At 41.7% G+C, this 23944-nt stretch overlaps 2 protein-coding genes across 2 annotated transcripts in view; one reads left to right on the top strand and one right to left on the bottom strand.

Annotated features, from left to right (window-relative positions):
* LOC142159917 (uncharacterized) overlaps nucleotides 1–18596 on the top strand; it is a 49000-nt gene extending 30404 nt beyond the window's left edge. Inside the window, exon 7 of the mRNA XM_075214798.1 lies at nucleotides 17367–18596. Within this exon, the coding sequence (XP_075070899.1) occupies nucleotides 17367–17988 (622 nt within the window). The 3' untranslated portion in view covers nucleotides 17989–18596. The remainder of the gene's footprint in view (nucleotides 1–17366) is intronic.
* The window catches only part of LOC142159987 (histone H2A type 1-like), a 154255-nt gene that overhangs the window by 91261 nt on the left and 39050 nt on the right, over nucleotides 1–23944 (bottom strand). The window lies entirely within an intron of this gene.

The following is a 23944-nucleotide window of genomic DNA, read 5'->3' as shown; positions in this document are numbered from 1 at the left end:
TTCCCAATGCAGCCATACTCAAGGATGGCACAGACCGTAAGGTCGTTTGGAGGATCCATGTATTGTGGAGACAAATTGGACACTTATACAGGAGGCCTCTGGGGCTAGAGATAAGTGCCTGTCACAAGATAGGCATCGTAAGTATTATTCCTTGGCTCATCAACACTTCAGAGAGAGAAGGAGACAGCAAGGCAGACAAAATATGCCTTTCACTTTTAAAAAGTCCTTTTGGGCTTTTAGACCCACAGAAGGGAGGTCATATCAGAAGACTCCACTTACTATTGTCAGGATTAACCCCCCCCCCCCCATTATCACCAGTAAGGGACAGAATTATACAGTATGCAGACATATGGGCGCACTCTATCACAGATCAGTAGGTGTAGGATATTGCTGCTGAAGTCATCTTCAGGGACAACTGACATGACAATTGGCCACGGAACAAGCAAGGTCTTCATGTAAGTATCTTGGAAATGAAAAGCAATTCAGCACTTTCATTTTTTAATCTGAAAATGAAAGTCTCAGGGATGTACCAGATGCTGGACCTTGAGGATGGAAGCAGTGAAGTTCATGTTCTGGGCAGAGAGAAAACTGAAAAGAGAATTTGTTTATAAATGGCCTCAGTCGAGCATAGATTCACCCATGAGAATAGTCCATCTGGAGGTATTCCAGCTGCTGCTAGGAGGATTCAGGCTTTTTCATGTGGACATCATGGCAAAAATGCAACAGTTCCCAGTTTCTTATCTTGCCGCTGGACTCTAGAGTGTCACGATCTGCCTCAGTATCTCCTCTCTAGAGGCTGCACTGGCCTTGTGTGTATCTCCCTGCAAGGGGATAAATCTTCATCATTACTCCTGGAGCCTAATCACCTATGACTGGCTTTTAAGAGACTGCCTTTCCCAGCAATCTGAGCCTGTTCATCAATTGTCTTTGCTGCTGCTGGTCTGTCTGAAACTCCTGTTTGTATCCTGACCTCTCCCTGGCATTTGACACCTGCTTTGTTCCCAGGTTTTGCACCTCCTTTTGTGACCCAGACCCCCGTTTTGTTTGACCTTGCTCTTGCTTACTCCAAAGTATATTGTGGATCACTCACCTTCTGACCACTGGCTTACCTGACTCTCCTTTTGCCTGATTCTACCAAGACTCATCCAGTATTTATTGCCCAACCTGGTAATTCAGTCTGTCACGCCTTAGGTTCTGTCTATACCCAGACTGGGTTGTGTCTCTGGAGCTGGACTGGTGACTACGTGGACAAAGCTGGGTGGCCTGATAATGTTCCTCTGCATGTAGTGAATGGACTGGTGCACATGGTGATTACACTAGCAAAGAAGAGCAAACAGGAACTGGATTGCTGGACCAGACTGGAAACGGAATGCTGAAAGAGGATTGCTGTATCCAGAATGCTGGAAGAGGATTGCTGTAACCAGAGTGGAAAAGGAATGCTGTGAACAGAATGGAACCAGATTGCTGGAATCGGACTGGAGCCAGAATGCAGACTGCACTCTCAGAGCTAGATAAATAGCAAGACTGTAGCGAGATAGATAGCAAGACTGCAAACTGCTGGGAACCAGGTTGACGTCTGAAATACAACGTTGCACTGGCAACAGATGAGGGCTCCAGGAGGTCCTTTTTATAGTTGTTGTTGATTCCTAATTGGAGACTGCAATCACCTGGGCAGAAGCAGCACTCTGAGTTGCTGAGATGGATCAGGTGACTATATCCAAAATGGCAGCTTCCATGGACTGGTTTTGGAGGGAAGAGGTAAGTGACAGAACCTGAGAGCCTGGTGTGTGACAGTACCCCCCCCCCCCTTCCCTTTTGACGGTGGATCCTGGACACCTCTTGAGCTTCAAAGGGAATTTTGCATGGAAGATACGGACCAAAAGTTTCTAAATCCTGATTCACTCTTTCAGTTTGGCCATTTGTTTGGGGGTGATAGGCAGATGAAAACTTGTGTTCAGCTCTTCAAGCGAAGCTCAAAGACCGCCAGAACTTGACCACGAACTGGACCTCACGATCGGTGATTATTTCTGAAGGCAAGCCATGAAGCCTGAAATCTCCTCAATAAACATTTGAGCCAGCTTTGGAGGGGAGGGTAGTCCAGTGAGAGGGACAAAATGGGCCATCTTGGAGAACCTGTCAACTACAACCCAGAGAGTTTAGAACCCATTAGAAACTGGTAGATCAGTAATGAATTCCATAGACAGATAAGTCCAGGGTTGGTGAGGAATTGACAATGGTTGAAGTTGGCCGGCAGGAGTCTGACGAGATATTTAATGTTGGAACAGGAAGCAATAAATTCTTGGATGTCCTGCTTGAGAGTAGGCCACCAATAGGATCTTTGAAGAAATTTGAAAGTCTTCTGAACTCCAGAATGTCTGGAAAATCGGGAAGCATGAGCCCATTGAAGCAATTTCTTGCAAAGTACTGGCGCTACGAAAAAATTTTCCAGAGGTGGGGAAGGAATAATATTGGTGGTCGAAAAGCACACCGGCTTTATGATAGGACTTTTTTGGGTGAGGCAAAGATCCTCATCTTCAAACATGGAACGAGAGAGCATCGGCCTTCCAATTCTGGGATCCTGGCCGGTAGGTTTCTTTGAAGTCAAACTTGGAAAAAAAACAAGGCCCATTTAGCTCGTCTTGGATTGAGCCACTGAGCTGACTTTGGGTACAGAAGGTTTTTATGATCTGTGATGAAAGAGATGGGATGTTTGGCACCTTCCAACAAATGTCTCTATTCTTCCAAAGCCAACTTAATGGCTAATAACTCTTGATCTCTGTAGGGTAGTTTTTCTCTTCTGGCAGAAAATAGCCACAGGAATGAAGATATCCATCTTCAAAACGTTGAGATAAAACAGCACGTACTGCAGAGGCATCCACTTCCAGGATGAAAGGTGGTGAAAAATAAGACTGGCGAACAACTGGAGCGTAAAGGAAGGGTTGTTTAACGCAATTAAATGTCGCTTTAGCTTCTTCAGACCAATTGGAGGGATCAGACCCCTTTTTGGTAAGAGCTGTGATAGGAGCCGCATGAGTGGAGACATTTTTTTATGAATTTTCTGTAATATTTTGCGAAACCCAGAAAGCGTTGAACCTCCTTGAGAGTGGTTGGAAGAGGCCAGTTGAGAATCGCATTGAGCTTCTCGGAGTCCATCTGTAAGTCAGTATCAGAAATAATCTAACCTAAGAAGGAGATGGGTGGACCTTCAAAGGTGCATTTCTCCAATTTACAAAAGAGCTGGTTGGTACAGAGTCGTGAAAGAATCTCTTTGACATGGGCACAATGTGATTCCAGATTATTGGAGAAGAAAAGGATGTTGTCCATGTAGACAACTGTTTTGTAGAGAAGGTCACAGAAAATTTTATTGACAGAATGCTGGAATATCGCTGTGGCATTACTCAATTCGAATGGCATGACTAAGTACTCGTAGTGCCCATTACAAGTGTTAAAAGCGGTCTTTCATTCGTCCCCTGCACAAATTCAAATTAAATTGTAAGGCCCTCTTAAATCTAATTTGGTGACGATGGTGGCTCCTCTGACACGATCAAACAATTTCGTGATTAGGGACAGAGGATAATGATTTCTGATGGTAATATCGTTCAAACCTCTATAGTCAATGCAGGTGCGGAGACAGCCATCTTTTCTTCACAAAAAAGAAACCTGCTCCGGCAGGTAAGGAAGATGGACGGATAAACCCCTTCTCAAGGTTTTCCTGGATGTATTCAGACATTGATTTTGTCTCACGGAGAGAGAGTAGGTAGGTACGCCCCCTAGGGGGTGTCTTCCCTGGCATCATATCGTTTGGACATTCCCACTCTCTATGTGGTGGCAAAGAGTCAGCACCAGCTTTACTGAAGACATCAGAGAAGTCCCTGTAAGGTAAAGGTGGAAGGTCTTGACCAGAGGAGACTGTGGTCTGATGAGGTACGACACGCTGGAGGCAGGAGTCCTTACAAGATATACCCCAGGGGGTTTTGTAACTAGAACCAAGATAAACCTAGAACTAAGGAATGTGAAGCTTTGGGGATGGTAAGAAGCTTAAGCCATTCTGAGTGCAGAACCCCCACTCTAATCCTCAGAGGATGAGTCTTGTGGGTGATGATACTAATTGAGATGCGACTTCCATCCACTGCCGTGATGTAGAAAGGTTGAGGTAACGACTCCGTGGGTAAACGCAACTCTTGAACCACTGTGGCAGTAATGAAGTTTCCAGCAGCACCAGAATCAAGAAGAGCTGAGAGGGAGGTTCTTGGTTCGCTGAGCATGTTCAAGAGTGATTGTTAGTGCACAATCAGATTTTTATGGAGAAGAATAGACTACTCCTAACCTAGCTTCTCCATCACCGGTTAGGAGTTGGAGTTTCCCGGACACTTGGGGCAGGAATCAAGTAAGTGCCCTGAAGCTGCACAGTAAAGGCATAAGTTCGCCAGTTGGCGTCTCTTTGGTTAAGCGAGAGCAGTTCACCTGCATGTGCTCATCGTTTGGCGTTGAGGACTTCCAGGACCGAAGTTGGTGATGCAGCTTAACCCTTTCACCCCTTCCTTTCTCCAGGGCAAGTTCCCAAAAGCGTAAATCAATTTTAGTACACAGGGAAATTAGTTCATCAAGTGTAGAAGGCAGATCACGAGTAGATAGCTCATCCTTAATTTTATCGGACAAGCCACTCCAGAAGGCTGCAATCAGACCCTCATCATTCCAATTCAACTTAGAAGCTAATATTTGGAACTGAACCAGGTATTGGCCTACAGAACGAGAGCCTTGTTGAAGGCGTGGAATTTATATCAATGCTGATGTGGGTCTGCTAGGCTCGTCAAAGATCCGACGGAAGGCTGCTCTGAATCCAGAACAAGAGGAAAGCAGGGGATCTGCTCTTTCCCACAATGGAGATGCCCAGGCTAATGCTTGTACCGATAGGAGAGAGATAATGTATGCAAATGTTGCCTTCTTCGTGGGGATATTGCTGGGCAGTAGCTCAAAATGGATCTCCCATTAATTCAGGAACCCCCTGCACAGTTTTGGATCACCATCAAACTTGGCAGAAGTTGGCAGATGAAGATGAGAAGCCATGGCAGGAACTTGAACAGGTGAAGTTTGTACAGAAACAGAAGAGTCACTTGAACTGAGAGTAGTTTGAATGCTATCCAGGCGGGAGGACAATTCTTAAAGGAACTGCATGATTTGTCCCTGTGCGTTTTCCTGGTTCACAAGTCGATTCACCACGCTTTGTGTTGAGCCCGCTCCATGGGGCAGATCACCAAAAGGATTCATTAAGCCATTGCAAACTGTCACGCTTGAGGATCTGTCTGTACCCAGACTGGGTTGTGTCTCCGGAGCTGGACTGGTGACTACGTGGACAAAGCTGGGTGGCCTGATGTATTTCTGCATGTAGTGAATGGACTGGTGCAGATGGTGATTACACTAGCAAGGAGAGCATACAGGAACTGGATTGTTGTGACCGGAATGCTGGAAGAGGATTGCTGTTAACGTAATGGAACCAGATTGCTGGAATCGGGCTGGAGCCAGAATGCAGACTGCACTGTCAGCTAGATAGATAGCAAAACTGGGAACCAGGTTGGCGTCTGAAATACAACATTGCGCAGGCAACAGGTAAGGGCTCCAGGAAGTCCTTTTATAGTTGTTGTTGTTGATTCCTGATTGGAGACTGCAATCAGCTAGGAAGAAGCAGCACTCTGAGTTGCTGAGATGGATCAGGTGACTATATCCAAGATGGCAGCTCTCATGGACTGGTTTTGGAGGGAATCTGAAATGGAGGCTGTTATCACCTGATTGGCTGAGAGGAATCAGGTGACCGAATCCAAGATGGCCGCGCCCATATTCTGATTCTGGAGGGATCTCTGGAGTGGAGACAGACTGGACAGCATCTTACAAGGAGGTCTGAAAACAGCAGATCCTGAGGACCGCAGGGACAACTTGGAAAGGCAGCGAAGAGGTAAGTATCTACCGGTGGAAGTCATTTCAACGATAATGGAAATGCCGACATAATTTAGCACGACAAATAAAGGGCAATTAACATAACCCTGACAATGTGACTATCTAGTTAGCATATAGTAGACACTCAGATTTTGCCAGTTCTATTTACCTACAGATGTCAGATCTGACTTGAAGAAATCTCTACAGTAAGAAATGACGTTGCTTCTCATCGCTACACTGAAAACTGCGCTTTTTAAGTGGCAATGGACGGACCCATCGCCTGTATTACATTAATCAGACGATGGGTTCGGCCATTTGCCACTTTAAAAACACAGTTTTCAGAGTAGCGATGAGAAGTGACGTAATTTCTTACTGTAGAGATTTCTTCAAGTCGGATCTGACATTTGTAGGTAAATAGAACTGGCGGAATGAATGACTCTGTATTATATGCTAAGTATATATTGTCACATTGTCGGGATTATGCTAATCGCTCTTTTTTTTTTTTTTTTTTTTTTTTTTTTTTTTTTTTCCCCGTGCTAAACTATGTCGGCATTTACATTGCTGTTTAATTATACCACACCCATCTGGACACTGGTCTTACCTGCTGCAGTTTCCAAGCTATACCTGGTACCTGCTGTTTCTATAGACTATACATACTGTTAACCATTGGCTGCACCTATTTATTATCTGTGTTCATAATAAAGACATTCTGTTTTTACTACCACAACTCTCTGTAGTATTCTTACTGGGAATCCTCACACAGTCAGAGCAAATAAATGCTCTGACGGTTCCATGGATATTCCTCCTGTGGTATGTCTTCTTTCTTTTATCACTCATGCTAAAAAAGATGCAAAAAAAAAGGGCAGAAATGATAGCAATTCTTCCATTTGACTCGCTGTACGTGGTTTCCTGTGGCCTGGGAGATGCTCAAAGAACAGACTTGGCCTCTGCCTCTTTTTTCATATCTACTAAAGCAATGTCAAGTTCTTCATCCAAATCTAGAGGCTAGCTTTGAGGACATGGGGATTGAGTGGATACTGCTCAGGTAAAAGGAAGTCTCAGACCAGGTAATCAACATACTATTAGAGAAAAGTGATAGATATCTGATCTCTATCACAGGCTGTGGCTATAAACTCAATCCAGCAGCAGAAACCATTTCGCAGATCTTTTAATTCCTCCAGGATGATTTCAGCCAAGGTCTTGCTTTGTATACACTCTTGGTACATGTGTCCGTGTTGAGTGTATTTTTAGATACCAAGTTAACGGCAGAAGATTTGATTATTTGCTTCCAAGCGGTGAAGATAATTCATCCCTACATCAGACCCTTTGTGGCTCTGTGGGATCGTAATTTAGTTCTAAACTCGCTGATGTCTGACCCTTTTGAGTTACTACAAAAAGTGTTATTGAGATAGATGACACTGAAGTTGATTTTTCCTGTAGCAATTAAATTTGCTCGCAGAGTTGGAGAATGCAGGCACTCTGGTGCAAGGAGCCTTTTCCCAAGGTCTATAAGGATAAACTGGTGCTTGGAGCCAGTCTGTGTCTGTGAATCAGGAGGTCGTAGTGACACAGCCAAAGGGTGAAGAAGAATCAAAGCTGCGTTCACTGGACTTTGTTTCCGAAACCCTCTGTCCTGGACAGATGTATGAAATTGCTCTTACAGAGAGCAACTCTTAATGATTCTGGCTGTGCCTAGCAAATGATATGCTTCATCTAAACAAGCCGTCTTAAGATGGATCATATGGGTATAAGTTGCCACTCTTCAACATAAGCAATGGCAACTACTTGGGCAAGCTAGACTTAAGCTTCCTCAGTGGAGCTTGGTAAAGGAAGTGGATGTTCTTCGATTCATACTTTTTCTAGTCATTATCATCTGGATATCTTATCAGTCTCGGATTCTCAGTTTGGGAGACGTTCTCAGTTCAAACACAAAGCAAAATTTCTAATTTGCAGCATATATAGCTGGCTGTTTTTCTCTTGGGGCCTTCCCTACTGTTTTGCTTTGGTACATCCCAGATTTATGGCTCCCATTATGGATTGAAGAGTTTAGAGCAGAGTATGCCTACCGATAATTCCTTTTTCTTGAAACACTTCATGGCAGCCCAATTTCCCACCCATGCTTGTAAAGTTTTGTTAACATTTTTCCGAAGAAAGCTTAGAAAGTCACTCAAAAACTGTACATACCATCTGGTGTGTTTTTAACCTGTCTCTACTTAAACTGGAAAGGGAACCTTTGAGTATTGTAGTATTTCTGATGCATTATATTTAACGTTATACAGGATTCTGCACTACCAAGATAAATGACTGTTGAATTAACACCACAGTTTCTCTCCACAGAGATATTTTCTTGATCAACCCCTTATACCAGGACCAGAGCCCATTCTCTGAATTTCAGGATGGACAAGGACAGGAGTCACATGACTGAGAGGATATTAAATCTTACTCTGGAGATCATTTACCTGCTGACTGGAGAGGTGAGGGATTCTGGGAACGTCCAAGTGATATTACTATGATCATGTTCACTGCTACCAATCTGCAGAGTGATGATACTACTGTGTCTCTTATCATACAGGATTACATAGTTGTGAAGGAGGAGTCAGGTGAGCGTGTAACACCAAGCATCAGAGGCCCCTGTGTATTGGGAGGTTTGATTGAGTCCCAGAGTCCCATCAGGGGACCTCCACCTCACTCACTGATACATCATAGAAACAGTGACCAGAGGATTCTAGAACTCACCAACAAGATCATTCAGCTGCTGACTGGAGAGGTGACTGCTGGGAATGGGACATTATACAGTAACACCTGGGGATGTGTCTGGGTGATGACTGTATCATTGTGTGTGTGTCAGGTTCCTATAAGGTGTCAGGATGTGACTGTCTATTTCTCCATGGAGGAGTGGGAGTATTTAGAAGGACACAAAGATCTCTACAAAGACACCACCATGATGGAAACTCACTGTCCTCTCACATCACTGGGTAAGAGCAAACTATTTGTGCACTTGTGACGTTATGGGGGTTTAGGGACTCTGAAACTAGGGGTTTAGCTTGCTGTACACCCCTGTTCATCCAAACCTGTATTTAACATTGCTTTTATTGAACTCTATTGCATGTACTGGATATATTGTTTAATCTGTGTAATAAGATGCTGCTTTTACATATTCTTAAGTGCTGCCAGGGCCACAGCTATAAAGGTACCCCTAATATACTGAATACAGGGAAATACATGGTAATTAGTTGTCTGGAGACTGGATTGGAGTCCAAAGGCAAGGAGAGAGGGCCACTAAAGGTTTGTTAATATTGAAATAGTAAAAGACAGCCTGGTTCAGTATACAGAGATTCAAATAAGACAAAGGATTCAGGCAGAGACAATCCGAGTTTGGTATAGAAATAATGGATAACTGGAAGCAGAATGCAGCAATTCCAGCAGGAACTAGATTACTGGCAGGAGCACAATAATTTGGCAAGGAGGACGGAAACAGGCAAGGCTTATATAGGAAGTCAGAGGATGGAGCTACAACACGCTGGAACAGTAAGAGAACAGTTAAACTGAACTAGAGTAAAGGCAGGGGTTTGACAAAAGGTCCAAATTGACACGGTCAGAGCAGATGATTCTTTTGGGTCTTCTCTTGGGTGGGAAGGGTGTACTCACTATCGGACAAGATTGTGGCATTGAAGAGTATAGTAAAGTCTCTGACTGACAAACAGACTTCTGTACATTTCTGCATGAGAGTACTGGACATGATGGTCTCAACATTTGAGGTAGTCCAGTTTGCTCACTTTCATGCAAGAGTGTTCCAGATAGAACTCCCTCTGGAGGTGGAACAAATATTACCTTTGCCTATTCAGTCAGTTGATAATCTTTTCCAGAAGGTTATGTCACTCGCTCCTTTGGTGGCTGCAGAGGTAGAACCTCAGCAAGGCACGATGGTTCTCTATTTGGCAGTGGACTCTGGTGACTACAGACGACAGCCTTCAGGCTTGGGGGCCTGTTACTCTCACGACTACTTTCATGGTCTTTGTTCCCAAGCTGAGTCAAGACTCCCGATTAATGTGTTAGAATCGTACTAGTCAGCCAAGAACATTTGTTATGTGGAAGGGCAGTGAAGATACAGTCGAATTAATGCCACGAACATGGCATATCTTAACCACTAGGAAGGCACATGCAAGAGACCAGCAAGATCTTGCATTAAGCAGAACTAAATGTTCAGGCCATCCTGGCATTCTTCATCCCTGACGTAGAGAACAGGGAGACAGGCAGACTGTTCACAAAAAGGAATGTTCTCTTCACCCAGATGATTTACTAAGTCCAGGCCCATTTCTGCACCAATGTTTAGAGGAGCTAGCTTTAATGACGTGGCTGCTGAAGCTATGATAGTTTAGAGATAAAGGTTTACCTGACTATGGGGCAAACCATGCTTAGGGCAAGGAATCCAGTTGCGGCTAAGAATTACCACAGGATGTGGAGGACATATATTTCTTTGGTGTGAGGGGAAGGTGTTTCTCCTTTTTTTTTTTTTTTTGTTTCCTCGGTTTCTTATGTTCTTACAGGATGGGCTAGACACCTGGTTGATAGCTCCCTGAAAGTTCAGGTTTCAGCTCTCTCCTTCTTTGAAAGAATATTGGCTCTGCTGCTGGACGTTAAGACGTTTTTGCAGGGTGTCTTCTATATACAACCTCCTTACGCTTTTCGGGTGACTCAACCATTCCTTGGATTCAGTAGAGTGAAAATTTCTGACTTTCAAAACTGTTTTCTCCTTTTAGCTATTTTGACTGCTGGAAGACTTTCAGAGCTGGCAGTTTTTCCCTACAACTCTCCTCTTTTATTCAATAAGTAGAGGGAGGGTCGGACTGAGCCTTCCTCTCAGTCTATATTGGTTTACAGTTTGCACCTTAACCAAGGTATAGTGATACTGGCCTTGGTCTCCAGAGAAAGAGGGCTCTCTTCAGTCTCTGAATGTTGACAGAACTTTGACCTATGCTCATTGGACTTACGACATTCACAAGACAGGGAACCTTCTGGTCCACCTTGAGGCCTATAAGTGGGGTTGGCTGACTTCCAAGGCATCCATTGTTAGGTGGATGACATCAGTAATTGGTCAGGCTTAAAGTGCATGTGAAAAACTTGTTCCATAAATTTGCAGATCTCACTCCAGCAGGACAGTGGATGTCTCATGGTCTGCACGGCACATGGCTTCAGCTGAGCAGCTGTGTTGGTCTGCTTACTAATCCTTCATGCTCAAATTTAACAATTCAGTACATTTAATGTTTTTTTATCTAGGGATGCTAGTTTTGGAAGGAAGGTGCTTTGCACCTTTTCTACTGAGCGAACAACTAGCTTTGCCCCCATTATTCTACAACTGGACGCAGGAGAAAAGAGGATTTTTGTACTTGCATTAAACCCTTTTCTCTTAGCCCAATGGGGGACACTGGACACAGGCCATTTACACTCTAGTTCTCTTATTCTGGTTGGAATTTTTTGGGGGAGGACATAGTTGTTCTCTCCTTGATTATGTGTTTTTCCTACTCTGGTCTGTGGGGCTTGGTTAAAAGGTAACTGAAGCTCCAGCAGACTCAGTGTATAAAGGCAGAGGAGCTACAGAGTTCAAGTATAAATAAGTGCCTGTGCTCTTAGCCGCACCTCTATACCCCAATGTCTCCAGTATCTCCTTAAGGACGAAGAGAAAACAATTTGTTAAATTGCTGAACTCACCTACTGCACATAGTGTGTTGTATATTGATTGATGAGAGATAAAGCACTGCCCCTAAGGTCAGAGCTAGCAACCACTAGTAAATATTAAGTAATAACTCTTTATTATACACTCTCATGTGTCTTGAAGAAAATGCATATGCGCTGCATATTCTTACCAGTGATGTATTCGATGACCCAGCCATATCCCGTTCAGATTGGTTAGCTCTGGCATACTACTACTTTTGGCTGATTTGGCTATTCCTTGTTGCACACCCATGAGTCTTGGTGCAGATTTCAAGTACTTCTTTGAATTTATGGTAGAGGTGAGTCATATTGCGGTGTTCTCTCTTTCATTGTCAGTGCTGATGCAGGGTTACAGCTCCAATTGAGCTGGTCACAATGCAACAAAAGTTTGTCCGCAAGCGGATTGGAAATTTTCTGTAGACTTTTTCTAGTTTGTGTACCCGCAAAAAAGCAGGAAGACATTAAGCTTAGTCCCTGCCTCGAAGGTAGACCAGTGAAGATGGACATGGGTGTTGTGAACCCACTGATATTGTCACATTTTTGCTATCATTGTGTACTCTTGTTTTTTTAATACATAATAAACAGATGCGTCAGGTTGAGGTACCATTACCCCAGTATCTTTATAACATGTCAGAACACATTCGCAGGTGATTCCTATTAACATAATTGTCATCATACCAGGGCAACTTACCAGGTGCTTTTTTTGCCCTGACGACCAGTGGAAAGTATGTCTGAGGATAGGTATCTATGACTCCCGCATCATGTCAGCGTTTACAGGGCTACCTTGCGCCTACTGTCCTCCCCCTTGTCCTTTGGATGTGGGAAAACAATTCACCCAGGCAAATATCTATTAAACTCAATGGATTTATTAATAAAAATGGGTACTACTAGTGGAGAGGGTAATATTGGGGAAGAATGTCAACTACAAGTACAGCAATCGTAGCAGTCTTAAGCAACGATTAACTGGAACACACTACGGCATTTGTAATAGCACATAAGACACGCATGAACAGCACTGTACTAGTGACTACCCCATGGCATCTGATCCGGGTTTGTATCCGCTCTGTGTAGTCTTCTCCCCTTGGGCTGCCGTGTAGGAGGCAGCAGTCCTGCTTCAGTGTCATTCTGCTTTTGGTGGACACACAAATCAACAAGACCCACAGGGGTTCCAGATAGTCATTGATCCTCGCAGTCCTGCTGAAGTGCTCCAAACTTCAGTCACTTCAGTGGGAGCCGTATTCGCACGCCTGCCCTTACACTCTGTTTCTCCAGGTTGCAGAGAGTCCCAGATGCAGCAGCATGTCCTCTTTAAATAGGCTGGTCCCCAAGCTAGTCTCCAGCAGTGGCTCCACACTGTCTCAAGATATCAGGTTTCAAATGGGTCTCTCAAGAGAAGCTGAATGAAATTAGCACAAGGATTTCCTGGATCTCAAATAAGAGAGGTTAATCACAGAGTATGTAATTAACTCTGACATTCTCCCTGGATCTTCACTGTGTTTTAGACCTGGTACTAGTAAAAACATGAATTATAGTTAGTAACATAATTAAAATAAATGTAATAAATGCCTGAGTTTAAAACATACATTGGAATATATATAACTGAGGCAGATCCTAAAAAGTATAGCAAGTAAAATTCATGCCCTGTGAGAAACAATATACAATACTAGCGCTGGTCAAGGTGCCCTTTGTTTTGTCACAACAAAGTGTTCTGTCATTGTGTGTATTTCCTACAGATGGATCCAGTATGAAAAATACACCAGAGAGATGTCAAAGTCCTCTGCATACACAGGATGGTACAGAGGAGGATCACAATATCCCACGAGACCATCAGGTAGATGGATTTGGATGGTCCTAATAGAACATATGTTTATATATTAGTTTAGATGGTATTCTACAGAAGCAGACTTTGTTCTTGTTTTTACACAGTGTTAGCAGGCAGATGCAATTGGAGTTGCCGAACAAACTGATTTATTACATCAGAAAATATTAAAATAAGCTATAAATAATAATAGTATTTTAGGATGGACACCTAAGAAATGATACCATTAATATATTACAGATTAATGGTAGCCAAAAGATGTGTGCAAAGGAAGAGGAAATTCTTTCAGATAGAAGCACAGGTGAGTGGTAATCACTAAATACAGATATATTTACATATTCTCCTTGTTCAGGTACAACAGTCTCTCATTCTACACCCTCCTCCATCACTACAATGAGTAGAATGCATTCATGAATGGAGATAAGTGCTCCTCACACAGTAGCCTAGTGTCTCGAACAAGCTGTTGGAATCAAGAGTATCCCGAAGAACTCTTAGTAACAGTACGTAGAAGAAAGGTTATTCTAGGCTCACAGTAGAAGAAGTGTATTGCAAATGGTAACTCAGAGTAGTATCAGGAGTTCCAGAATGTTGTACACGTTTTTCTGTTTACTATGTGGCTGGTGAGCTACTACTTGGTTATATGCCTTCACACAGTAAGGCATGTTACATGTATGAACTATAGGTCTGTATGCACCAAGGATATAACCGGTTGGGTACGCTTTACCTATTATCACTATTCCGCAATGGAGAAGCCCTACAAAAAAAATCCGAAATTATGAAAAAACGATTTGAAAATAAACAGACTTACCTTCAACCTGACGCTGGAGACCTCTGATGAAAGCACCATGCTGATAGCAAGCGATTCCGATTGAACAAGTTTTCGGCAGTGCAGGCTGACATCATCGCGTCAATAGAAATTTAAAGCGGCAATGTGGGGACCCCTAAGTTAAGTGTTTAAACACTTAACCCAACATTGGCGCTTTAAATTTCGATTGACGCGATGACGTCAGCCTGCACTGCCGAAAACTTGTTCAATCGGAATCACTTGCTATCAGCATGGTGCTGTCATCAGAGATCTCCAGCGTCAGGTTGAAGGTAAGTCTGTTTATTTTCAAATCGTTTTTTTATAATTTCAGATTTTTTTTGTAGGGATATAACTATATAAGTAGCAGCTGACCAGTAAACAGACAGGCTTGTCAACCGTGTCCAATATTCTGGAACTCCAGATACTATTCAGAGCTACTATTTGCAACAACATAAACTATATAGGAATGTATATTAATTTTAAATAGACACTTCTCTTACTGTGCGCTTGGAATTACCTTCCATCTACGTAATGTGTGGAACTTAACTGTATTTCATATAATGCTTAATTGTATGGAAAAGTATTTTATGTTAAATAAGTGCAAGAAATTCGATAACTTGCTAAAATGTAGAGTAATTCTAACCCTTACCTATACTAGAATGAAAGTGGAGCAGTGCAAATAGGATATTATTAGCAAAACCAAGTGGATTCACCGCACAGATAGCTTACTAGAATACCCTACCCTAAAGATGATCTAATCACTGTTCCGATGGAGCTCTTTCCTGGCTACCGAGCCACACCATTCCCTCCTCTGCCTGCAAGGAAGGGACCAAGCCCAATATCTTCCTGCTTTTGGTAGGTGCACAAAGTAGGTATCTGCGGCACGTTTCTAAATCGGTCCAACAGGAGCCGTAGCCCATAGTCAGCCTGTCCAAATTAGGATGTAGAACAGGGCCCAAATGCTTGGCCTCCCTCTTTTAAGCATGGTCTGGTTCCCACCATGGTGTGGCCTCTTTAAGGCTGATAATATATAACAATTTCCCACTGGCTTGGCTACCTGCATAACGCGGGGCAGTTACTGAGTCATGAGTGTCTTTTTGGACAAACGTGCTTTTACAGCTCTATTGGCACACATGACTATCTTGTTTAGGTGACTGGGTGTCCTCATAAAATCTAGTGAAGATAAATCTTTTAAGGGACCCTTTGGAGACTCTAGTGGTACTTATTGAACCCATCCTGCAATATTTAAAAATATAAGTACACCATACATTAAAAATCCATACATTAAATGGCATGTAGTATAAAACTGGTCAAGAAGGAATGCCAGGCAGGCTTTACCTTTATTTTCAATATGCTTGGCACCCTGATCACCTCACACTCCTCACATCATATCACTGTGTATTATCAGGAAAGACATTTAACTAGTTTCCCCCCATTCACTCCTGTGTTTTTTTTAAGCATCAGGAGCCATCAGCCCCTATTAGACTCCTGTTCTCCTCCTCACATCATGCCATTGTTTGTAACCACAAATTACACAGTGAACACACAGCAACAAGTTACATAGTTAAGCAAAACCACTACAAATGACGCAATGAACAATCTGCATATTTTTCTTTATACAATGAACAAACAGTAACGTGTTGCATAGTACAGAGGGGAGTTCAGAGCAGGGATGGGATCATACCAGCAAGACTGTGCCAGGAGAATGGACCCAACAAACATGGGCCATAAACGATGTAGGGAGAGACTAAGAGAACAGGCAGAAAGTGTCTGACATGGTGGAGCGGATAGTGGAATATTCTCCTCATATTCTGTTCAGTTAAACAATCTCTTCTATTCTACACCATCCTTTGTCTCTACAAACTCATGAGGAAAAAGTATCTGCTCTGTGGGGAAATCAGGGTTAGTATAACAAACAGACATAATCACAGGCACAATCTACAGAACAAAACACAACTACATCTTTCCTGTGCTAACCCCACTGCATTCATACTGGTATGAAAGAAAAAAAAGAAAAAGCTTTAAAGCCTCAGGGCTTGTTTGTGTCAGGCAGGGCCCTCTTAACAACATTATGGGCCCCCGGGCAAAGCAGTGCATCGGGGCCCGTATAATATATATATATATATATATATATATATATATATATATCACTTTTTTTTATGCACTGGTCAGCCGTCAGCGTCCCTTGAAATAATTTAAAAAAAAAAACCCTTAACTTACCTTTTAATCAGCTTATTCTCCAATGCGATCCTCTTTACTTTTCTTCCGAGTCACTGCTGCTGCCTGCTGATTAAAGTTGTTTTTGTGCGAGGGACTCCTCCGTGCTGCGCTCCGCAATGGATGTCAGGCAGGCATGATGACGTCACACCCGACATGCACTGCGAGCGTTGCACGGAGGAGGAGACCAGGGAGGGAGCCGGATCGCCAGCTGACCGCAAGGTAAGTACTTTTTTTAATTTTTTTTTTGCAGGATTTATTTTTAGCGCTGCCTCTGAGGGGCCCCTTGGCTCGCAGGGCCCCTGGGCACCTGCCCATTGTGCCCAATGGAAGAGACGGCCTTCGTCTCAGGCTATCCTGGCCTATGTCACGTGCAGTTCCTCCCAGTAAGCAGTCACTATGGAGTATCGCTCCTTGAATTTCTCCAGTTAAGTGCTCCGTTAGTGATCAGGGCCGCAGGAAAGAAAAGGAACACCGAGAGTCACTAATTGCTTTCCGGCAGAAGTCTGTTGCAGAGATAAAAGTTAGTGAACATTTCTGAGTGAGTTGTGTTGCATTTATTATTGTAATAAAGTGTTTAGAACTGCATTAAAATTGCATCAAAATGATTGGGTAGGAATTTATGGATACTGCAAGATGCTCTGGTTGTAAAGACAAAAGTTTGGTACAAATCATGTTTTTATCACATTTAATGTATATTTTATTAACAGATGGAGATGACACAAACAATTTCTCAGAGAATCATTGCGTTTTTTTTACAAATTGTGTGACGGAAGATGATGACATGAAACGAGGTCTTGAAGGAGGGAAACCCTTAATCATAAAAAAATTTGCATGTTGCAAATGTGATAAACATTTTAAACGAATATATTCACTTCTTAGACATGAGAAAATTCATACTGGTGAAAAAGCATTTTCTTGTTCCAAATGTGGAAAACATTTTATACAGAAATCGGACCTTCATAAGCATGAACAAATTCACACTGATAAGAAGCCATTTTCCTGTTCAGAGTGTGATAAACATTTTAGATATAAATCAAATCTTGTTGAACATCAGAGAATTCACACTGGCATAAAGCCCTTCTTGTGTTTGGATTGCGGCAAATGTTTTACACACAAAACAACTTTTGTTGAACACCAGAGAATTCACACAGGTGAAAAGCCTTTTCCCTGTTCAGACTGTGGGAAGTGTTTTGCAACCAAATCCATTCTTGTAAAACATCAGAAAGCTCACAGTGGTAAGAAGCCATTTACATGCTCTGAATGTGGGAAATGTTTTGCACATAAATCACACCTTGTTGAACATCAGAGAATTCACACAGGGGAGAAGCCGTTTTCATGCTCTGATTGCGGAAGAAGTTTTACACAGCAATCCCATCTTGTTACACATCAAAGAATTCATACTGGAGAAAAGCCATTTATATGTTTTGTATGTGGCAAATGTTTTACCCAGAAAACAAGTTTTGATAGACATCAGAGCATTCACACATCTTTATGGAAGTGAAAATGTGTTGGTATATTTGTAAGTTAAAAATATTTTTTTTCTATAGAACAAATGTTATTAAACATGAATTATCTCTTCCTCCTTATATGTGCACTGCATTTTTCTATGTGATGTTGTATTTGTTCTATTTTTGTAGGTTTCTTTGTATGTATACATTTTGCAGTATAATACTGTTTTCTTTGTCATTCACTTTACCTATGTCCCATTTTTTATGTAACATTGGAAAAAGAAACAATGTTACGTATTATCATCAATATATTAACTGTTAATTTACATCATTCCACACCAGGTAAAAATGAAAAGTCTGTTGCTGGAAATGGCTAAATAATATTCCCAACTATATATTACATATGTCACTTTTTTTTTTTATTAAATTTGTGACTCATCAGATTACCTCACTGAGTAACTATGGGGAAGTTGTAGAGATCCTATTTAAATCTATATATTTTACAAAGATAAAATTAAAAAACAAGCGCTCAAAAATTGCTATATTATTAGATCTAGACATCTGCCCATCATTGCCTTAGTCACTTCCATGATCCAGTAAGCAGCACATTGGAATATGTGGCAGTCAGAAGTTGCACATCTAATAAAATATAAATTATAAACCTTCCCTCTTTTATTGAGTGGCTTGTAACGTTCTACTGTGTGCCCTTGTGTGAATGGTAAGATGGACTATGAATGTGGCCAACTGGTTGTGAGATCAAGCTGAGAGTTTTCCGGCGGGTTTGAAAAGTGGAGATGTTGCCTATAGCAACCAATCAGATTCTAGCTGTCATTTTGTAGAATGTGCTACATAAATGATAGCTAGAATCTGATTGTTTTTTCAAACCCGCTGGAAAACTCTCAGCTCGATACATTTACCTCCAGGTCTCCAACTTACTGATAGGAATTCACAAGGAAATCATTACCAAAGATATGGTTCATACTGTGCCGTAATTGAACGCAAGTGTAAGCGTAATTTGCACTTGTAAAAAGTGCATGTAAGTGACCGGGTGTGTACGCAGGAGTTGAAGATGCATCTGTTTGAGAACTGAACCACTGCTGAGACACTTATGACTACATTACAAATGTGTACAAAAGTCTTTTATTTCACGTTAAGAATGTAATTGCTAGGAAGTATCATTTAAACTTGAATAACCTAGTTCAGTGATGGGCAAACTTTTTCAGCAGCGGGCCGAATAAAAATGAAAAACTTTTTAGGTGGGCCAAATGAATTTATTAACAAACTCAAATATCGAAATATATAATACAATACAATCACATTAGCTTTATATAATACAAATTATTATAAAACTAATGTGATGAATGAAGCTGTGACTGCATTTCTATAAGTTCCTCGTAATCTGGTTCGAAGCGGGATGTACTGATTCTGAGAAGTGAAGTTAAATGCTCATCTGTCAGTCAGTCTGTTTCTAATTGAACTCTTTCTAAGTTTCATTGTAGAAAACACCTGTTCACATATATAAGATGAAGCAAACATAGCACTTACTTTCTGAGCGTGAGATATCAGATTTGGGAAACTGGATTTCGACAAAGACTTGTAGAACTCTAATTTTGGGACATTGAGAAACAACTGTTTGAGGTGATTGGAAGATTGCAATTCAATTAATTCAAGTTGCAAGTCCGGTTTCATTTTTTCACAGTTTTCATTAAAAGGCATGCTGAAAACATCCAAGTCTTTTTCAATGGCATTGAAGTCTTCAAATCTTCGTTCAAATTCAAGATGGAGTTTTCTAAGACTGTCTTCGGAGCTCTTTAGTTTGTCTTTCTTCACTGGGGCTATTGAATTTAACCTCAGGAAGTGAGACAAGTCGTTCTTAGCTAGCTGATTAGCAAACCGAGCAAGTTGTCGTTTAAAACTTCTGAGATGGCCCCAGATATCGTCGATTAAATTGATTTTTCCCTTGCATCTTAACATTCAACTTGTTCATGTGACAGAGATAATCTGTGAAAAATGCAAAGTCAGAAAGCCATGTTGTATCTTCCAACATTTCACAGTCCACAGACCACTGTTTCTCATGGAAGAATGACACTATCTCATCATTCAGCTGCCAAACTCGCTCGAAGACGCGTCCTGCACTAAGCCATCTTATTTTTGTGTAGTACAGCACATCAGAGTATTCAGATTGCATGGAGTCAAGAAAGTCTCGAAATTGGCTGTAAGTGCACGAGATCAAATAGTATTTACAAGTTTCACAATTACATCAAGCACAGGTTTCATATTCAAGGCAGATTTACACAAGGCGTCTTGGTGAATGACGCAATGTAGAAAGACAACGTTCTCTGGATATTTTTGATTAAAGTTACCAACAAATCCAGATTTTTTTCCGATCATGCTTGGTGCTCCATCCGTCGTAATATTGCATATGCTTGTTATAGGTACTTTCAAAGTTGATAGGCCTTCCAGAAATGCAAGAAAAATATCTGACCCTGTTGTTGTTCCCTTTAAGGACTGCATGCGTGCTAATTCCTCTGTAATAGAAAAGTTTTCATCAACACCTCTTATAAATAATAGCAACTGAGCAATATCATTTATGTCCGTGCTTTCATCCATAGTAATGGAGCAGAATTTAAATTTACTTATCTTTGACATCAACTGTGATGTCAGATTTTTATTTATTCCTTCGTCTCTAGACGTCACAGTTTTTCTAGATAAGCTTACAGTCTCAAAATCCTTTATCTTGTCAGGACATAAAACATCACAAACTTGGAGCATACAGTGTTTAACAAACTCCCCATCACAAAGAGCTTTATTGCTTTTAGCAATATTGTATGCTACAATATAACTTGCATGTCTAGCTGCTTTCTGAGAACTATTTATTTTCATAAAAAAAACTTGCTGACCTGATAATTTCTTGCGAAGATCTTCTGCTTTTTGTTTCCTTTCAGATTCAATCATGGCTTCATAATTGGCATTTTGATGCTTAGAAATGAAGTGGCGGGAAATGTTGTGTTCTTTGTAGACTGCTACGGTTTCAGTACAGATGAGGCACACTGGTTTATCCTTGCAAACTGTGAAAAAGTATTTATAGGTCCATTCATCTTTGAAAACACAGCACTCGGAATCCACTTTCCTTTTCCTATTAGACATTTTGGGGTTGGAATGTTCTGCACAGCACAGCAGAACCTTCACACTTTGCGCACATTCCATAACAGACTAACTTACGTTACAGCGTCAGTAACCAACAAAGCATGCAGCGTGATCTTCACGTGATCAACCACAATCTGTGTTCTTATTGGTTCAGCGTAAAATAGAGAAGCATCGCATGTCTCGCACAGGGATGTATTTAGTTTCTGTATTTATATTTGAATTATTCACAGCATAATAACGGGCCGGATAGAAGTGCAAAGTGGGCCGGATCTGGCCCGCGGGCCGTAGTTTGCCCATCACTGACCTAGTTAATAAAGTAGGAACAACTTCCTGACATACGTATAATAAAAAAATTTTTTTTTTTCATTCCTCCTAGGTGTTAGGCAAATCCTAATATATGGCCAAGCGACTACTAAAGTCTGCAAATCATTTGCTTAAAAGCAGTTTGCTAGTTTCGTGGGCGTTCATCATCATAATGTGCTACATGCAGCTGCCCCTGACCACTCGCAAACAAAACTTCTTTTTTATCCGTATGTGCGACTACGTTCTAGTCTCCGTATGCAATTGTTTGAACACTCCCTTACTGTATAAGAATTCACACAGTACAGAAGCCATGTTTATGTTCCGTGTGAGCGAAATGTTTTATACAGAAATTATAGTAATTAAAGTATTTCTCCACTCCTGGCATAGGGACCATATTTCTCTTTTCCAAGTTTTTTTTTCAGATATTAAAGCTGTTGTAGTTGTTATAATAATTTTTTTTTATTTTAATATTCATTTTGTAAGAAATATTGTTTACTCAGTCATTTAATTTCTTCTATAGATGACTACAAAATATAGGCTGTTTGATGTTGTGTTTCCTAACATACATTTTACTGACTTTATCTTTTAGAATAACAAGATACATATATAAATGAAGTGAACTAAACATCATTTCATTAAAAAAAAAAACTATTTTCCTTTTCCTTCTCCATGACAGCCCTCATAATGGGTTAATACCCTTCGCAGCTGAGTGTAGAAAGGAAAACTATTCCCACCTGGAGGGTATATAAGGTGGCTCCTCCTCCATAATAGTGTCTTTCTTTTCCTGTCTCAGCATGAGTAAGGCAGTGTAGTGTAGTGTTTCTTGTTCTATAGGCTTACCTGCAACTAGGTTTGGCTTTTCCTGGCTACAACAGGGTAGCACCAGTGGGTCCTGTGCAGGGCCGGAGTCTGAGGGCAAGTCTCCCCTCTGGATCCTGGAACTTGGCAAGGAGCCAGCTTAGAGTTAAAGGTAAGTGAGCCATTGAAGACACAGGTTCTAAATGTAAAAAACTGAGGCCTCTATGCTGCTGAATCATCGGCAATGTCGTTTCCGGAAGTATACTCCCGTGCGGGCGTATGCGCAGTATGCAGCGGAGGACACCAGAATTTTTTCTTTAAAAAAAAAAAAGAGAAACCTGTCCAAAGGCAAGCATTTAAGGGTGTGTTTTTGATTATTTTTTTTACACCAAATGACTTACTGAATTTTGACACACAAAGATGATGTCACTGCAGGCACCCTTCATAAGCAGCTAATGCCCATAGTGTGGGGCTCATTTTTTGCTTAAGGTGCATGTATGCCTCAGGACTCCAGCATCCAGTCTGATACCTGCACAGATGGACCAGGAGTCCCAAAAAAGATGGACACACCAAGGAAAGTGCTAAGTATGGGACAAGAAATTGTCATCAGGGGCTACTCTATAGAATTTCACACTTGGCCACAGGGTCACAGAGTCCAACATCCCTAGAACAACAAGCTCTAGAAGACAGTCTCAGGAATCTGGTGGAAATAGAAGCTCTTATTTCCATCATGGCAAGCCAGGAAGGCATGGGGTTCTACTCGAAACTGTTCCTGGTCTGAAAGGCATCAGGAGCCTTCAGGACCGTGCTGGATTTATGAGCCCTTAATTGTTTTGTACAAGACAAACACTTCCGAATGGGGTCAGTCCGCTCCATCCTCAAGGCAGTAGAGTGAGGAGACTTCTTAACTGCATTAGATCTACAAGTCTCATATTTTCATATCCCTATCACAACCCAGCACCAGCAGTTTCTAAGGTTCTGTGTCCCAGGATGTCACTTTCTGTTTACTTGCCTTCCGTTCGGCCTCTCCACATCTCAAAGAACCTTTACCAAGGTCCTGGTAGTTCTCATAGCAGCACTCAGGAAGCGGGGCATAGCTGTGTGGCCGTATCTAGATGACATCCTGGTCACAGCAAGTCAGAAAAGATGGCCCAAGATGTTACAGCTCAAGTGGTCTACTTTCTGCATTAACATGGTTTGCTGATCAACATATCAAAGAGTCATCTGGTACCCTCACATCGACTCCTGTTTCTAGGGGTCCAAATAGACACAGAAAAAGACAAGGAATGGTTCTCAAAAGAAAGACTAATCAAGATTCAGTCTCTGCCACAGCAAGTCCAAACTCAAGCAGGAGTTTCAGCATTAAGCTGTCTCCGCCTCCAAGGAATGTTTTCATTAACTATAGGCATCCTTCTGTGGGAAAGATAGCACATGAGGGACCTTCAGTCAAGTCTGTTTGTGAAATGGGACCATACAGTGGGGTCTCTAGACTACGCTCAACCTTCCAAGCATGGCAAGACAATCTCACAGTTTGTATCAGCATTCAAACCTAAGGAATCAAGATTATTACGATGGATGCCAGTTCTGTGGGCTTGGGTACTCATATGCATACAATGATAATACAAGGTTCCTGGCTGGAAGAAGAGACCTCTCCAGGGAAACATTCTGGAAATGAAAGCTATCCTGCATGCAGTTCAACACTTTCAGTCCTGTCTACCGTCCAAACACCTAAAAATATTCTCCGACAACAAAACCGTAGTG

The sequence above is a fragment of the Mixophyes fleayi genome, chromosome 6 (genome assembly GCF_038048845.1).
Source record: "Mixophyes fleayi isolate aMixFle1 chromosome 6, aMixFle1.hap1, whole genome shotgun sequence".
Lineage (NCBI taxonomy): Eukaryota > Metazoa > Chordata > Amphibia > Anura > Limnodynastidae > Mixophyes > Mixophyes fleayi.
This window is presented reverse-complemented; position numbering and strand designations above follow the sequence as displayed.